General features: G+C 49.5%; 2 protein-coding genes across 2 annotated transcripts in view; both read left to right on the top strand.

Annotated features, from left to right (window-relative positions):
- The window catches only part of LOC137218549 (bone morphogenetic protein 8B-like), a 41,362-nt gene that overhangs the window by 11,815 nt on the left and 13,813 nt on the right, over positions 1 to 15,734 (top strand). The window contains exons 2-3 of the mRNA XM_067725604.1: positions 10,635 to 10,824; positions 11,263 to 11,411. Coding sequence (XP_067581705.1) covers positions 10,635 to 10,824; positions 11,263 to 11,411 — 339 coding nt within the window. The remainder of the gene's footprint in view (positions 1 to 10,634; positions 10,825 to 11,262; positions 11,412 to 15,734) is intronic.
- LOC137218548 (succinyl-CoA:3-ketoacid coenzyme A transferase 2, mitochondrial-like) lies at positions 13,081 to 14,998 on the top strand. The gene is given in 3 exon segments (XM_067725603.1): positions 13,081 to 13,842; positions 13,903 to 14,562; positions 14,564 to 14,998. Coding segments are annotated over 3 exon segments (1,545 nt in total). The 3' UTR covers positions 14,687 to 14,998.

The raw sequence follows: 15,734 nt of genomic DNA on the forward strand, positions 1-15,734 counted from the left end.
TAGAGTCAACATATAAGTGATATGGTATTTGTCTTTCTCTTTCTGACTTACTTCGCTTAGTATGATAATGTTTAGGTCCATCCATGTTGCCGTAATGGCATTATTTTGTTCTTTTTTATATATATACCTCATCTTCTGTATCCGTTCATCTGTTGATAGACATTTAGGTTGTTTCCATGTCTTGGCTATTGTAAATAGTGCTGCTGTGAATATAGGGGTGCATGTATCTTTTCAGATTATAGTTTTGTCTGGATATATGCCTAAGAAGAGAATTGCTGGGTCATATGGTAGTTCTATTTTTAGTTTTTGAGGAACCTCCATACTGTTCTCCACAGTGGCTGCACCAATTTACATTCCCACCAACAGTGCAGGAGGGTTCCCTTTTCTCCACACCCTCTCCAGCATTTATTATTTGTAGACTTTTTAATGATGGCCATTCTGACCAGTGTGAGGTGGTACTGCATTGTAGTTTCGATTTGTGTTTCTCTAATAATTAGTGATGATGATTATCTTTTCATGTGTCTATTGGATGTATGTCTTCTTTGGAGAAATGTCTATTTAGGTATTCTGCCCATTTTTTGATTGGGTTGTTTGTTGGTTTTTGTGTGTGTGTGTTATTGAATTGTATGAGCTGTTTATGTATTTTGGAAATTAAGCCCTTATTGGTCCCATCATTTGCAAATATTTTCTCCCAGTCCATAGGTGGCTGTCAAAAGATTCCTTTTTTTTTTCTTTTTGGCTGTGCCGTGCAGCATGTGGGATCTTAGTTCCCCAACCAGGGATCGAACTCAAGCCCCCTGCAGTGGAAGCGCATAGTCTTAACCACTGGACCACCAGGGAAGCAGATTCCATTCTCTTAATGGGCATGCTGAACTGGAAGAAGAGGGTGTCTTTTGAAACAAGATAAATTTTAGTAGAAACAAGACAGACTTGGGTTGTCTCAGTGACTCTAAATTTGGTCCAGGGCACAAAGATAGCCCAAGCCTTTATTGGTGTCAGGCTGGCGGATACAGGGTGTGACATCTAGAGATCTAGCCTGTGTGGAGGGTGCAACCCTCAGACGTGGGAAGGCAGAACGTGGATGGTGGCCGTGGTGGTGGAGGCTGCCTCGTGCCCCCGGCAGGCTCTTTCTGCAAATGTGGGATCTGGAGGCCTTTTTATCAGAGGCTGGAGGAGAAGGCCGAGGGTCTGAGACTGCTTATTTTCCTAGAGCCACAATAAGGGGTTAAGAAAGCAAACACTCTGACTGCTTCCCCAAGTGGAGCTTTGTAGAAGAGAAGGTACCTGTGGAACCAGCAGTGGCATCGTGCGTCCCCAGTGCTGGGCCCAAGCCTCACCACTCAGGTATCTCAGTGGAGCTGGCTGTCAAGAGTCTCTGGTGGCTTCAAGAAACTACAAGTGGCTTCCAACCCACCTCACAGGGTCATGAAGTGTCATAGCATCAGCAAGAGTTGAACTTTATTAAGTTCTTCCTAGGTCACAGAACTTCCTTGAGTCACTGTGATGAATTCTTGAAGGCTGAGAAGTAGGATTTATTGTACATGAACTGGCCTTGCTTCTCACTCCAGCCTCATCTTGGACACCTAGACCCTGGATCACTAGATTCCAGCCCTGTGGACCTCCTGGATGTTTCTCAAAGATTCAGGGCCTTTGCGTTTGTGGTTCCATCTGCCTGGAAGGCTCTTCCACCACCTCTTCACATGACTGGTTTTTCTTCCTCCTCCAGACTTGACTGTTTATTTCCCTCATTTACCAGGGTTTAGAAGAGTGAATTGATTCCTAACATTCTGCAAAGGCGGTGGTTCTCAATCTCCCAGGAGACATTTGGCAATATCTGGAGACATTTTTGGTTGTCACAGCTGGGGAAGGGAAGGTGATGCCACCGGCATCTAGTGTGCAGAGGCCAGGGATGCTACTAAATATTCTACAATACACTGTACAGTCATCCACAGCAAAGAATTATCACCCACAACAAAGAATCATCTGGCCCAAAATGTCAGTAGTGACAAGTTTGAGAAATTCTGTCCAAAGATGACCAATGTTGCTGCTGATGACCTAATGGATGTTAATATACGTGATACTTTTCAATCTATTACTGTTCTCTCTGATGCTCAAATTGTCCCTTCCATGGCTATTATGAAGCCTCTTCAGGTTAGCTTCAGAGTACTTTTAACTCTCTCCTAGGAGGTTCAGGGAGCTTCCTTGCCTTCTGGGATGAGATGTTCCAGGCTGCGCTTATGCATTTCCTGCCCTGGGTCAGAAATGGGTCATTTCTCTAAGAGCCCTCGTGCCTTGTGGTGGAGTTGATCATTTAAGACTACACTCGGGGCATTAGAGCTCCCCGCTGTCCCTCCTTGGCCACAATTTCTAGGCTTTTTCAGTGGACAGAGCTAGGGAATATGTATTTTCTAAGAGAAAAAAATCATGAGTTCAAACAAATATTTCCTTTTTTAAAAAAATTATTATTTTTTGGCCACGCCAGGCAACATGCAGGATCTCAGTTCCCTGATCAGGGATCAAACCCGTGCCCCCTGCAATGGAAGTGCAGAGTCTTAACCACTGGACCACCAGGGAATTCCCCAAACTAATATTTCTTCTTTTTTTTTTAATATTTATTTATTTATTTATTTTAGTTTTGTCTGCGTCAGGTCTTAGTTGCCCCACGCGGGATCTTCATTGCGGCATGTGGAATCCTCCGCTGTGGCGCGCGGGCTCCTCTTTGTTTGTGGCCCGCATGCTCAGTAGTTGTGCAAGTGAACTTAGTTGCCCCGCGGCATGTGGGATCTTAGTTCCCCAACCAAGGATCAAACCTGCGTTCCCTGCATTTGAAGGCGGATTCTTAACCACTGGACCACGAGAGAAGTCCCCAAATATTTCTTTTTCTTTTTTGTGCTACGTGGGCCTCTCACTGTTGTGGCCTCTCCCGTTGCGGAGCACAGGCTCCGGATGTGCAGGCTCAGCGGCCATGGCTCACGGGCCTAGCCGCTCCGTGGCATGTGGGATCTTCCTGGACCAGGGCACGAACCCGTGTCCCCTGCATCGGCAGGCGGACTCTCAACCACTGCGCCACCAGGGAAGTCCAATATTTCTTTTTTTTAATTTTTGTTTTATATTGGAGTATAGTTGATTAACAATATTGTCAGGTGTACAGCAAAGTGATTCAGTTATATATACACGTGTCTATTCTTTTTCAAGTTCTTTTCCCATTTAGATTATTACAGAATATTGAGCAGAGTTCCCTGTGCTATACAGTAGGTCCTTGTTGGTTATCTATTTTAAATATAGCAGTGTGTATATGTCAATCCCAAACTCCCAATCTATCCCTCAAACTAATATTTCCAATTCAAGCTTAGGATTATAGACTTACTTAAATTCTTTTTTTTATATTTTATATTTCTATTTTCTTTTGCACTGAATAATTTGGTCCTAACAACATTAATATGATAGTCGTTTGCTTTATCCTACAAGTATATATATATAACTTATATATATTATATATATAAACATATCCTACACGTACAATAGGTGTAGAATAACGTCATCATAGCAATATGATTACTGAAAAGTTAAGATTTACTTTTAGTTTATTTTGTCCTTAAGCTATCCCACTAGGGATATACAGTCAAATTACTCTGTTTGAAAATGACTTGAAATAATTCCTCACTGTGTGGGTAAGCCACCAACTCAATACACCCACCATTTATTTACTTTATTCTGCATTTTAGTCTTAGGTATTACTCTTTGTTTTTGTATTTTGAATTATTCTTGTTTTATTCTTGTTTTATGTGAAATATTTACAAAATTTACAAAGCAAGGGACATTCAGAGAGCCCTGGCTTCCATGCCTGTCTCCTACACTCTGTCTCTGTTCTCTTCCTCCAGCAAAAGATAACTACATTTTTTAAGTTGAAATATAGTTGACATACAATATTATGTTAGTTTCAAGTATACTACATAGTGATTTGACATGTGCACACATTATGAAATGATCACTGTAAGTCTAGTAACCATCTGTCCCCATACAAAGTTATTACAATATTATTGACCGTATTCTTTACGCTGTATATTACACCCATGACTTATTTATTATAATAACTGCAGATTTTTATCTCTTAATCCCCTTCACCTATTTCACCCACTCCAACTATTTTTTAATTAATTTATTAATTTGTAGTTTATCTCCGTTTTAAAAATACAATTACATATATATGTACCTATGATGTGTATGCATTTTTGTAATATTTGTATTTTGATCTGTTCTTAGATAAAAGGTATATTATCTGTACTGTTCACCTTAGTTCTCTTTAAAAAAACTGTCTCCTGGAGATCACTTTATTGCAGAATATAGATGATCTCTTTGTTCTAATTTACAGCTGTTTAGCACCCCATCATGAAGAGGTACTGTGGTTCATTTATTCCATCTTCTGTTGATAGACATTTGGGTTGTTTCCAGTCTTTTTCTGTAACAAGTTACAAAGTTGGGTCATAACAAATAGTCTTGTATGTACATCTTTTTGTATTTTTGTGAGTGTGTCTTTGGGACAATTTCTTAGAAATGAGATGTTTGGGTCAAAACATGTATAATTTTGCTAGATATTGCCAGATTCCGCTCCATAGGGATTATGCCATTTTGCGTTCCTGCCAGCAATGCACGAGTGCTTGATCCAGTCTTAGAGTGTCTCTCTGGAAAGATTTTTCCAAAGTACCACATCTAAAGTAACCCCACACTGGGGGCTTCCTTGGTGGCACAGTGGTTGGGAATCCACCTGCCAATGCAGGAGACACGGGTTTGAGCCCTGATCCGGGAAGATCCCACATGCCACGGAGCAGCTAAGCCTGTGCGCCACAACTACTGAGCCTGTGCTCTAAAGCCCGCGAGCCACATCTACTGAGACCGCATGCCACAACTACTGAAGCCCATGCACCTAGAGCCTGTGCCCCACAACAAGAGAAGCCACCACAATGAGAAGCCCACGCACCCTGCAATGAAGAGTAGCCCCCACTCACTGTAACTAGAGAAAGCCCACGTGCAGGAAGGAAGACACAATGCAGCCAAAAATAAATAAATAAAATAAATAAATTTATTTTTAAAAAAAGTAAAGTAACCCCACACTGAACTGGAACTAAAGGTATAACTCCAATTTTTAAAATAGATATATCCAGAAAAAATAGAAATAAATACAGATGTGTGTTTATGCCTGGGTTAGTATACACACATATATTTCCTAGCTCTGTCCACTGAGAGCGCCTAAAAGCATGACACTTTATTTTAATGAGCACACCCTGTGCTCAGAGCTTGGTGTTTAAATCCCCATTCTATAAATGGTAAATGAAATGAACCAGAGCTCCTTGGAGAAGTGACTGATGTCAGTGGCGGGGAATGGGAAATCACAAGATGGGCCTGGAGCATCTGGTGGTGCCAGACAATTAGGAAGTACTCAAAAAAAGGATGGGGGGGGGGCGTGTCAAAGGGACAAGGGGCCAACCCAAAGGTGCTCCCAAGGGGCAAAGCTAGAACAATCTGAGCAACAATTGTATTGGATTATAACCCGCAGAATAAATGAGATATCAGTGAACCCATAATGATATAAATAAATGACAGAATAATTATGGGAAGAAGGGCAAGCCTTCCTTTCAAAAGAATTCCAATTAATAAAAGTAGAGGGAAAGAAGGAAATAGGAAATCACTATTGCAGATATTACAGTAATAATTGCTAAAATTAGTGGGCAAAAGTTTGAGGAGAAATATACGTGCAAATCTCAAAATCTCTCCCTAAAGATAGTTATTATTTCCAAAAGAAAAATAATGACATTACAGTGAAGATACCTGGCAGATACCACCTTAACCAAAGAATTAGTTAACATCACTAGTAATTATATATATATATATATATATATATATAAATACATAATGTCAATATATTGACATTATATCATCCAATTTGACGTGCTTAGAAGAGGACACAAATTCTGAGGTGGATTTCTCCAAAATCCGTAACTTCAATTTAATAATGAGAAAACATCAGCTAAACCCAAATTGAGGGACAGCCTACAAAATACCTGACCAGTGCTCTTCATAAGAAAGGGCATGAAAGACAAGGAATGGCTTAGCACTTGTTACAGGTCAGAGCACATCAGGGAGACCTAACAGTGAAATGTGATGTGGGATCCAGGATCGAATCCTGGAACAGAAAAAGGGCATAAGTTGGAAAACCGGCAAAATTCTAGACAAGTCTGTAGTGTACTTAATAATATCGTACCAATATCAGTTTCCTGGTTTTGGTCATTATGCTGTGCTTTGGTTATGTAAGATGGTTATCATTAGGGAAAGCTGGGTAAAGAGTATATGGGAAGTTTCTTGCAATAATTCTTGCAACAATTTTCTCTGAATCTAAATAATCTAAAATTACTAAGTTAGAAACATAAAGTAACCCCACACACCCTCCCTGCATTATCCCCAATCCCACCTCTCTCTTGGTGTCCTTCACAGGGCTCGTCGCATACAATGACTTTGTTTGTTCACTCTTTCCTACCTGACTTCCCCCCTGCACATAAACTTCACAGGCACAGGGCCACAGTTTCCCCAGTGCCTAAATACTGACTTGCGTTCAATAAACACTGCTTTCAAATGTGCTGCATACACACATTAATTAGTATTCCTAGATGTGCTTGGGAAACATGAAGGGAAAAGTGAGTGTTCTAGAAGACCTCCAGAGCATGAGAAGGCAGCAGAGTCAGGAGTCTTCTCCCGCGTGCCCAAAGGTGAACGTATAGGACCCCCCCCCACCCCCGCCAGATTAGGAATTCCTACCCCAGATTCTGCAGAGAGGGGGAATAATTTACTATCCTCTTGCTTCAAACTCAGCAGTCCCCCCAGGACGACCACGGAGAGAGGATTCTTGGCAGGACTTAGATGGCCAGGATCCAGAACATAGGCCAGGCAGGGAGCACCCCTTTCCCTGCACCCCCCAGCCTGTCTTAATCTGCCAGGGGACCCGGGGATGAACTTCCCAATTCCACAACCTGCAGCAAATTTTACCAGGAAAACCCAAGAAATCACATTGTGCAGACCTTGGCCTTTCCCCTAAATTCCCTCTACAGAGCATCCCACAGTAGCAGCGGGGCAGGAAGCAGGGACCCGCCAACTCCAAGGTGGAGGGCTTATGCTGTTTTGTAGCCTTGGACGGTGGAGGGCCACTGCAGTGAAAGGGAGCCCAGATGGGAGCCAGGACTCCTGGGATCTGTCTCCACGTGTGCATAGAAGTGAGAGGAGACTGTGTGCAGTGATCTGTCCTTTGAGCGCTGATGTTTTGGAATCTTCAGCACTTTCATAAAGAAGGGATCAGTTTTTGCTTTGTGCCCGAGCTGGAACGCAGTGGACGGCACCACTGACATTGCTGAAGGGCTGCGTCTCCAGGCCTGGGCATGTTTGGGAGATTCCAGACCTTGGTTATAGGGGAAGGTGGAAGCTGGGCATGAATGTGCACCAAAAAGGAAAGGCTCCTGAATAATAGGTTAGAGGCATTTGCTGGACCACACCAAGCGCGGCCACAGTAGCAGACAGGGCTCTTCACACTTTAATTTCAATTTCATCTCTGTAGCAAACACTTTGCAGATGTGGATTCCGAGGCCCACAGGATCAAGTGTCTTCACAAAGGTCAGGCAGGTGGAAAGGAGGCAATCTGAAGCCATCCAAATGCCATTCGGATGCATTGATATATTCTTATTTTATATAATCTTTCATTTCATACTTTTATTTAGAGGAAGAAAACTGAATGTCTCTCTTTTCTCTTCCATGGCTTTTGAGTCCCACACATGAAACTCCCAATGGTGCTGGCAGGAAGTTATTACTTTGACATGTCAACTAAGTTAGGAAATTAGAGGTCAACACCCCTCCCACCCCCTAAGGAATGGCCATCCCTCCTATCCCATGACCCTTGTCCTTTTTAAAGCCCTTTCACAGCCTTATGTGGAAAGGATCCTAGGATCCCCACTTCCCAGATGAGCAGACTGAGGCCACCCAGGGTAAGTACCTGATTGCTGACAGGACCAGGGCTGGGACCAGAAGCCCCAGCTGCAGGTCAGAGCATCTACCCTTCTCCATGCTGTTTTAGTGGCTAAAGCAGGGGCAGCCAGCCCAGGAACTACCATAGGGGGCATCTAGGTCCCAACAAATGCTGTTTCTTAACACCAGCTTTTGAGAAACATCTTCCCCTAATCCACAGAAGCAACTACTGAAAAGCTGTACATTCACGTGGTCCCAGCAATGAAATGGGGCGCTCTCCTTTGGCTACTTACGGTAATGTCCAGTTTAATGACGCATCCCAGAAGTTTTATCAATTTCCGATGAAAATCACTTTCCTAAAAATGTCCCACCTCTAATGCTTGCCTGGAACACTGGGGCAGGCAGTTTCCCGTGCTGGAACTATTGGGCAGGGGTGGGGGGTTGGTGGGGGCATGTATCGATTTCACGAACCCACAGGACAGAAGCTTGGATCTGAGGTCAGTCCAGGTGAAGAGGGCTCGACTCAGCACAGGCGGGCCCCCAGGTCAGCAAGGGAGGGAGGCCACAGAGCTTGGTGCCCGCAGGAGCTGGGAGGTTTGTGGTTGTTCCCTCAGTCCTGGATCCAACATGAGTCAGTGTCAGGCCTGCAGACAGAGGTTCCCAGTGACCCACCAAGGGTCACCCACTGTGCCTTGGGGGCAGACATACTTAAGAATGCTTTGAGAGGTGTCGGGCTCAGGGCGTGGCTGAGTGACCCCTCCTTATTCTCGAGGCCACACCCTGTGACAACCAACAGCCTGGACCTATTTCATCCTGCAGATCAGGGACGCTTACACAGCCATGTAACCGAGGTGGTCTCTGCAGTTACCGAATCCATGGAAATTGTCCCCAAAGCTCTGTGTCTGAGTGTGTAGGGAGGAGGGGACTCGTGCGGTGATATTCATGGCGAGCATCACTCGGCAAAGGTCCAGAACCCTGCCCTCCACATCCTGCCTCTGTGGGAGGACCCAGATCCGTCCTGTGTCACGCTGCCCCTGAAACAGCCTGGCCCATAGGTGGGCATTTGCTGCGGGTCCAGCACCCTGTCAGATGATGGAGGTTCTATTTTCCCTCCTCCCTGGTCAGGGGATGAAACGCCCATCTCCTGCCCAAACATGTGTCCACTGGCCCCGCCCAGCACAGCTGTTTGCCCATCCATCACCGGACCAGGTCTCCACCGCAAGGACAGGAAGTGCTCCCACATCCGCCTCTGCCACCAGCCTGGTGACTTGTGGTCACTGAGTTCAGTAGTCAGAGAATTTTTAAAAAGACTGACAGACATGTAATTAAAATCTCAGTGTTGGTTTTGGGGGAAGGCTCTGGGAGGCTTCCGCCCCTGCTTTGCGGAAACACAGATTTTTAGTGTTTGAAAGTGACAGGAGGCTAAAGTGAGACGCTCTAAATATACTGTCCTGGGCATTTCCGGGCAGCTGGGGAAATATGGGGTTTATTCTGCTCCTGCGGTCTCTTGCCCAGACTGTTAGAGCAGCCCTGCCGCTGGCCTGCCTCGGGTCCCCTCCAGCCTGGGCTTTACCCTCGCCTCCACACATAGCTTCCACTCTACCCGTAAACCACACTCCCTTGCTGCCCAGAGCCCTGAGGCCCCATTGGCCAGAGCACAGCCCACGCTCCGAGGCCAGAATTCCAGCTCTCCGCAGTCAGGCCACAGCCAGACTTATGCCCTGAGCCGCACATTGCGGGATGGTGGGCGGCCCCAGCACCTCACACCTGTGCAGGACCTCTGCCTGGAATGTCTTCTCCCCCACCTTATCCACCTACCAAGAGTCAGTCCCATCCTTCAAGGCCAGTTCAGGTGTCACCTCCTCCGGGAAGCCTGCTCAGATCATGCCGTGGGACCCTCCAGCTTCCCCAGCACTTGACCCAGCATCTCCAGGAGCTGTCATCCTACCTCGCCTTCTCCTGGTTCTTTCCGTGTCTCCCTCCAGCCCCGCTTCCTGCTTCCCCTTGATCCAAAGAGGGTCCTGCCGTCCTTCCACCCTTTGCTGGGCTTTATGGCTGTTGTTTTCCCTGCCGGTGCTGTCGTTCCGCGGCTCTAGGCGTTTGCTCAGGCTGGACCCTGCCTCTGCAGCGTCCTTCTCCCTTGACATCGTGGCAAATTCACTCTCACCCCTCAAGGCCCAGCTCCAAAGCCCTCTCTCCCCTCAACTCCCATCCACATACCGGCCGACTCCGGGAGCCCCGTCCTGCCCAAGTGCACTCAGCTATGTCCCTGCTGCCACCGTGGCCCTTTTCTGCCTTGGGTCTGATGTCCATCTCCCCAGAGGAGGGACCTGCCCTGTGCCCATCTGTGGGTCCCAGAGCCAGCAGGGTGCTGAGCGGGGCAGGCTGGGTTTGGGGCTTGCGGACCAGACATGGACACTGCCCTTGTGGCACCGCCATGTGCCAGGTGCCTCACGACACAGCTCCCCAAGCCCTCTCGGCACCCAGGAGGCAGAGCTGGGACAAGCCTGTTCTCGAGCAGGGAGCGGTCCCACCCAGACTGCCCAGGCCCCCAGATCCCACCCGGCCCTGCCCACCCCGGAGCCCGAGCTGGAACCACAAGTGACCGCCAGTCCCACTTTGTCTTGCAGTGGAGCGGGACCGCACCCTGGGCCACCAGGAGCCCCAGTGGAAGGAGTTCCGCTTTGACCTGACCCAGATCCCGGCGGGGGAGGCCGTCACGGCCGCGGAGTTCCGGATTTACAAGCTGCCCAGTACCCACCTGCTCAATTGGACCCTCCACGTCAGCATGTTCGAGGTGGTCCTGGAGCAGTCCAACAGGTGCCTGCCCTGCGCCCCGCGGGCCCGCTCAAGCCTCTGTCGGAGGGTCCAGCCCAACCCTGGGTGCCGGGGGGAACATTTCCCAGAGGACAGAAGGGGAGCTTCCTGGGCAGCTCACCCTCAGAGAAGAAAGATGGTTGGCCCGAGGCTTCGTGTCACCGTGGGGAGAGGCCCAGCATCAGTCCTGGATTCAAGTCCCCATCCTACTGTCCTAGCTGTGGGACATGGGCAGGTCGCTGAGCTCCTGAGCCGCAGTTTCCGCATCTGTACACGGGCACAGTAACACCTTTGTACGGTAGACGCAGTGAGAAAAGGCATGTAAGGCACCCAGGTCAGAGCCAGGCGGGGTAGATGCCCCACTAATGGTCCCCCAGAGGGCACTGGAAACACAAAGGCAGCTGTGCCGGCCCTCGGTTAATTGTTCTTTCGTGTCCACAGGGAGTCTGACTTGTTCTTTTTGGATCTTCAGACGCTCCGATCTGGGGACGAGGGCTGGCTGGTGTTGGATGTGACAGCAGCCAGTGACCGCTGGCTCTTGAACCGTAACAAGGACCTGGGACTCCGCCTCTATGTGGAAACAGATGATGGTAAGACCCGGGTCAGCAGCGAACCTTCCCCTGGGGGCTCCTCCGAGGAAGCTGCTGGCGGCAGGCGCAGCTCGAGCCCCTCACGTGGCCCTGGAGGCCTGGCCTTTTCCACCTGTGCTGCTGGGGGATACCTCCACCCCTCCGCGGGGACTCAGTGGGTAGAGAGTGAGGTTCCCGCAGTGCAGGACAGCAGGAGACCCCCTACCAGCCGAGAGTCCCTCCTCTCCTTCTGCAGGACCAACAGCTGTGTTGCTCAGAGTGAGTCCACGTTTTCCCTCCCCAAGAAATGGGAGATTCTTTCTACTCTACGGAGCTGCCTTCTGCACCAGGAGTTTCCGTCCTGGGCTGGGCGAGGGGAAGCGCTCACACCCTCAGGCTCCGAGGCAGAGGCCTGGGTGTGAATCTCGGCTCTGCAGCCTTCTAACTCGGTGACCTTGGCAGGTTACTTACCTTCCTAAGCCTCGGTTTCCTCATCTGTAGAATGAGGATTCACACCTTCATTCATTTCGCAGGTGTTTGGGGGAGAGCCTTCTGGTGGGCGCAGGGTTGGTGTGTCTGTGGTACAGCGGGGGCCACAGGGGGCTGGGCAACGGCTGTGAGGAGGCTGAGAGAAGTGGGCAAAACAGTAACTCTGAAATAGATGTCATCTTATTTAATAGCAGTGGAGGGGGACAGGATCTGATTCAGCGTTCTATAAAACAACCCTCTGAGACACTCCCCCTCAAGGGGGTGTAGCATCTCTCCCCCTCCTTCAGTGTGGGCTGCACTTACAGACTTGCTTCCCAAAGTATGCCGGGGGCTGGGGCAGTACCTTTGCAGGGGCAACCTGAGCGGCACCCCTCAGCCGGGTGCTCAGGCTCCCATGAACACGTCATGTAGCTCCCAGACACCCTTGATCTGACGGAGTGGGAACAGCACTTCACCTCCATGGTCTTCGTCCCCAAAACCCAGAACCCCAGTCTCACCATGAGAAAAACATCAGACAACCTGAAACTGAAGGACATTCTACAGAACACCTGCCTGACCAGTACTTCTCAAAACTGTCAAGGTCATCAGAAAACACGGGAGGTCTGAGAAATTGTAACAGCCCAGAGGTGCCTAAGGAGTTGTGATGACTATATGCCAATGTGGGACCCTGGGTGGGATCCTGGAAAAAAGACGCTGGAGAAAACTAATGAAATCTGAGTAGATCGTGATGTTTAGTAAATAATAAGATACCAGTATTGGTTGATTAGTTGTGACAAATGTGGTTCCAGGACAGTACGTGCTGGGGACACAGGTGTGGGAACCGCTGAAGTGCAGGTGGATCTGGGGGCAGGGGGACAGGAGTAACGCGCCGGGGAGGAAGGGTGACGATGAAGAGGAAGGAGACGGCGCCCAGGCTTCCCCGGAGGGACGTCGCCTCGGGGCCTCCGTGCGCCAGTCCCCGGATCCCTCCAGTCCCGCCTGACGGTCCGGACCGGTCCCACCTCCCGCCTTCGCGGCCCGGGAAGCTCGGCGCCTCGGGCCCTCCGAGCGCGGAGACGGAGCGGGGCGGCGGGGGAGCCAGCCGGGCGGCCGCATCACCGCCGGGGGCCCCCTGCCCTGTGACGCGCGGGCGGGGCGCGCACGGCCGCCGCCTGTCCCCGCTGGGCCCGGGGCCGGAGCCCCAACCGGAGCGGAGCGGACGATGGCAGCCCTGCGGCTCCTGGAGTCTGCGCTCGGGCGCCGGGTCCCCGCCGGCCGCTCGGTGCCCGCGCTGGCGACGGGCGGTGTGTGCGGCTTCGCCAGCAGCGCCCGCGCGCGTGCCAAGCCCTACGCGGACCCCGTGGAGGCCGTGAGAGACATCCCGGACGGCGCGAGGATCATGGTCCGGGGCTTCGGCCTCTGCGCGATCCCGGAGAACCTGATAGGGGCGCTGCTCAAGACCCGCGTGAAGGACTTGACCGTGGTCGGCAGCAATGTGGGGGAGGAGAACTTCGGGCTCGGCCTTTTCCTGGGAACCCACATCGTCTGCTCGTACTTGGTGGAGAACTCGCTCTGCGAGCACCGGTACCTGGCGGGCGAGCTGGAGCTGGAGATCACACCCCAGGGCACCCTGGCCGAGCGCATCCGCGCGGGGGGCGCCGGCGTGCCCGCCTTCCACACCCCCACGGCCTGCGGGACCCTGGCCCAGGAGGGAGGCCCACCCAGCAAGTACTTAGAGGACGGCCACATCGCCATCCTGAGTCCGCCCAGGGAGGTGAGGGAGTTCCACGGACAGCACTACCTTCTGGAGCACGACGTCACGGCCGATTTTGCTTTGGTGAAAGGGTGGAAGGCCGACCGGGCAGGAAACGTCATCTTCAGGGCCAGCGCCAGGAACTTCAACGTGCCCATGTGCAAAGCTGCGAGAACCTCAGTGGTAGAGATTGAAGAAATTGTGGACCTGGTGTCGTTTGCCCCAGAGGACATCCACGTTCCTAACATTTACTTAGAGGACATCCATGTTCCTAACATTTACTTAGAGGACATCCATGTTCCTAACATTTACTTAGATCGAGGAATACAGGGGGGAAAATATGAGAAAAGAAATGAGCATTTAATGATGTGGAAAGAGGATGATGAAATATGCAAGTCTGCAGATAGTATAAGGACACGGATCCTCAAGCAAGCAGCTCTTGACTTTGAGGACGGCCTGTATGCCAGTTTGGGCATAGGAATCCCTCTTCTGGCCACCAGCTACATCAGCCCCACTATAACTGTTCATCTTCACAGTGAAAATGGAATCTTGGGCTTGGGTCCATTTCCACTGAAAGAGGAGGTGGACGCAGATCTCAACAACGCGGGCAAGCACACAGTCACCCTTCTTCCTGGGGGCTGTTTTTTCTCCAGCGATGAATCATTTGCCATGATTCGAGGGGGACACATCAACCTAACCTTGCTGGGAGCCATGCAGGTTTCCAAATATGGTGACCTGGCTAACTGGATGATACCCGGCAAGAAGGTGAAAGGAATGGGGGGTGCGATGGATCTGGTGTCCAGTACCGAGACCAGAGTGATGGTCACCACGGAACACTCCACCAAGGCCAGTGAACCCAAAATCTTGGAGAAATGCACCAGACTGTTGACTGGGAATTGGTGCGTGGACCGCTTTGACAGAGAAGGTGAAATCATCACCGAGAAGGCTGTGTTTTGACGTGAGAGGACTGACCCTGATCGAGCTCTGGGACGGCCTGATAGTGGAGGACATCGAAAAGAGCACAGGGAGCACCTTTGCCATCTCCCCGAATCTCAGACCCATGCAGCACGTCTAAACGTAGCCGGAAAGTGAACCTTGGTCCCAGAGCGTGTGCTTCTCCCTTTAACCTCCTGGATTGCATCCTGAGAAAGCCTCAGTCACATTTCTGCATTTCACCAGCATCTGGCCGGCTTTCTCCTGCCATCCCAGACTGGCTGCCACTGGATAGGCTTTGTTCTCTCGAGAGGGACATGCCTTTAATTAAAAACAAAAGGAAAACAGAGGCACTGACCTTATATGTCCTGTGAGTTCTGAGAAAGCTCTGCTCCAATCACCCTGCTCCCTGTCTGTGATATTTACATTAAATTCTATGCAACTTGAGATGATCCCATGGGAAAGGTTTCACTGAAGTGCCTACTTTCGTGAGTGGATAATGAAATATAGGGAAAAGTGATGGGGGAGGAACTGTCACCGAGCCCAAGCTCACTCTGCTCACTGCATGACAGGCCAGTAAATCAGGAGATGAGTTGTTGAGACAAGGAAGAACGACTTTAATTGGAAGGCTAGCAGATGGAGAAGATGGCAGACTAGCGTCTCAAAAAACCCATATTGTCCTAGTCCCAATTCAGGCTCCTTTTATATGATCTTGTGGGAAAAAGGGGCAATGACCTTTCTGGCTACTTCCCACTGAACAGCGGTGATGAGGGGGTAGTTGTGAAATGGAATTGATCAGTTTTGGGTCAGGAATATTCCTTAAAACTTTTAGTAAGCAATACAATTCTCTTTCTTTATCTACAACTATTTGAACCTGATGAAATCTCTTCTACAATAAAATTTTAATCTCAATACTTATCCTTTTTGAAGAGCAACCTGAAGTCTTCTAAGGATTCACAAACCCATTGCTCTCTAGGCCTCTCAGGAGTTGGGTAATTTTCTGATGACAGTGGGGCTACTTTAACCCAAGTGTGATGAATCCATGTCTTTACTCCAGCTAACTTGACAGATGAGTGTGTGGTAAGTAATACCACATGTGGTCCTGTCCACCTTGTAGTCAGATGGTGCTCAGGCCCTTGTTCTCTCTAGATTTTAAGGAGGACTCCTGGCAGGAAAGGATGTAGGGCTAC

Source organism: Pseudorca crassidens, chromosome 2 (genome assembly GCF_039906515.1).
Source record: "Pseudorca crassidens isolate mPseCra1 chromosome 2, mPseCra1.hap1, whole genome shotgun sequence".
Classification (NCBI taxonomy): domain Eukaryota; kingdom Metazoa; phylum Chordata; class Mammalia; order Artiodactyla; family Delphinidae; genus Pseudorca; species Pseudorca crassidens.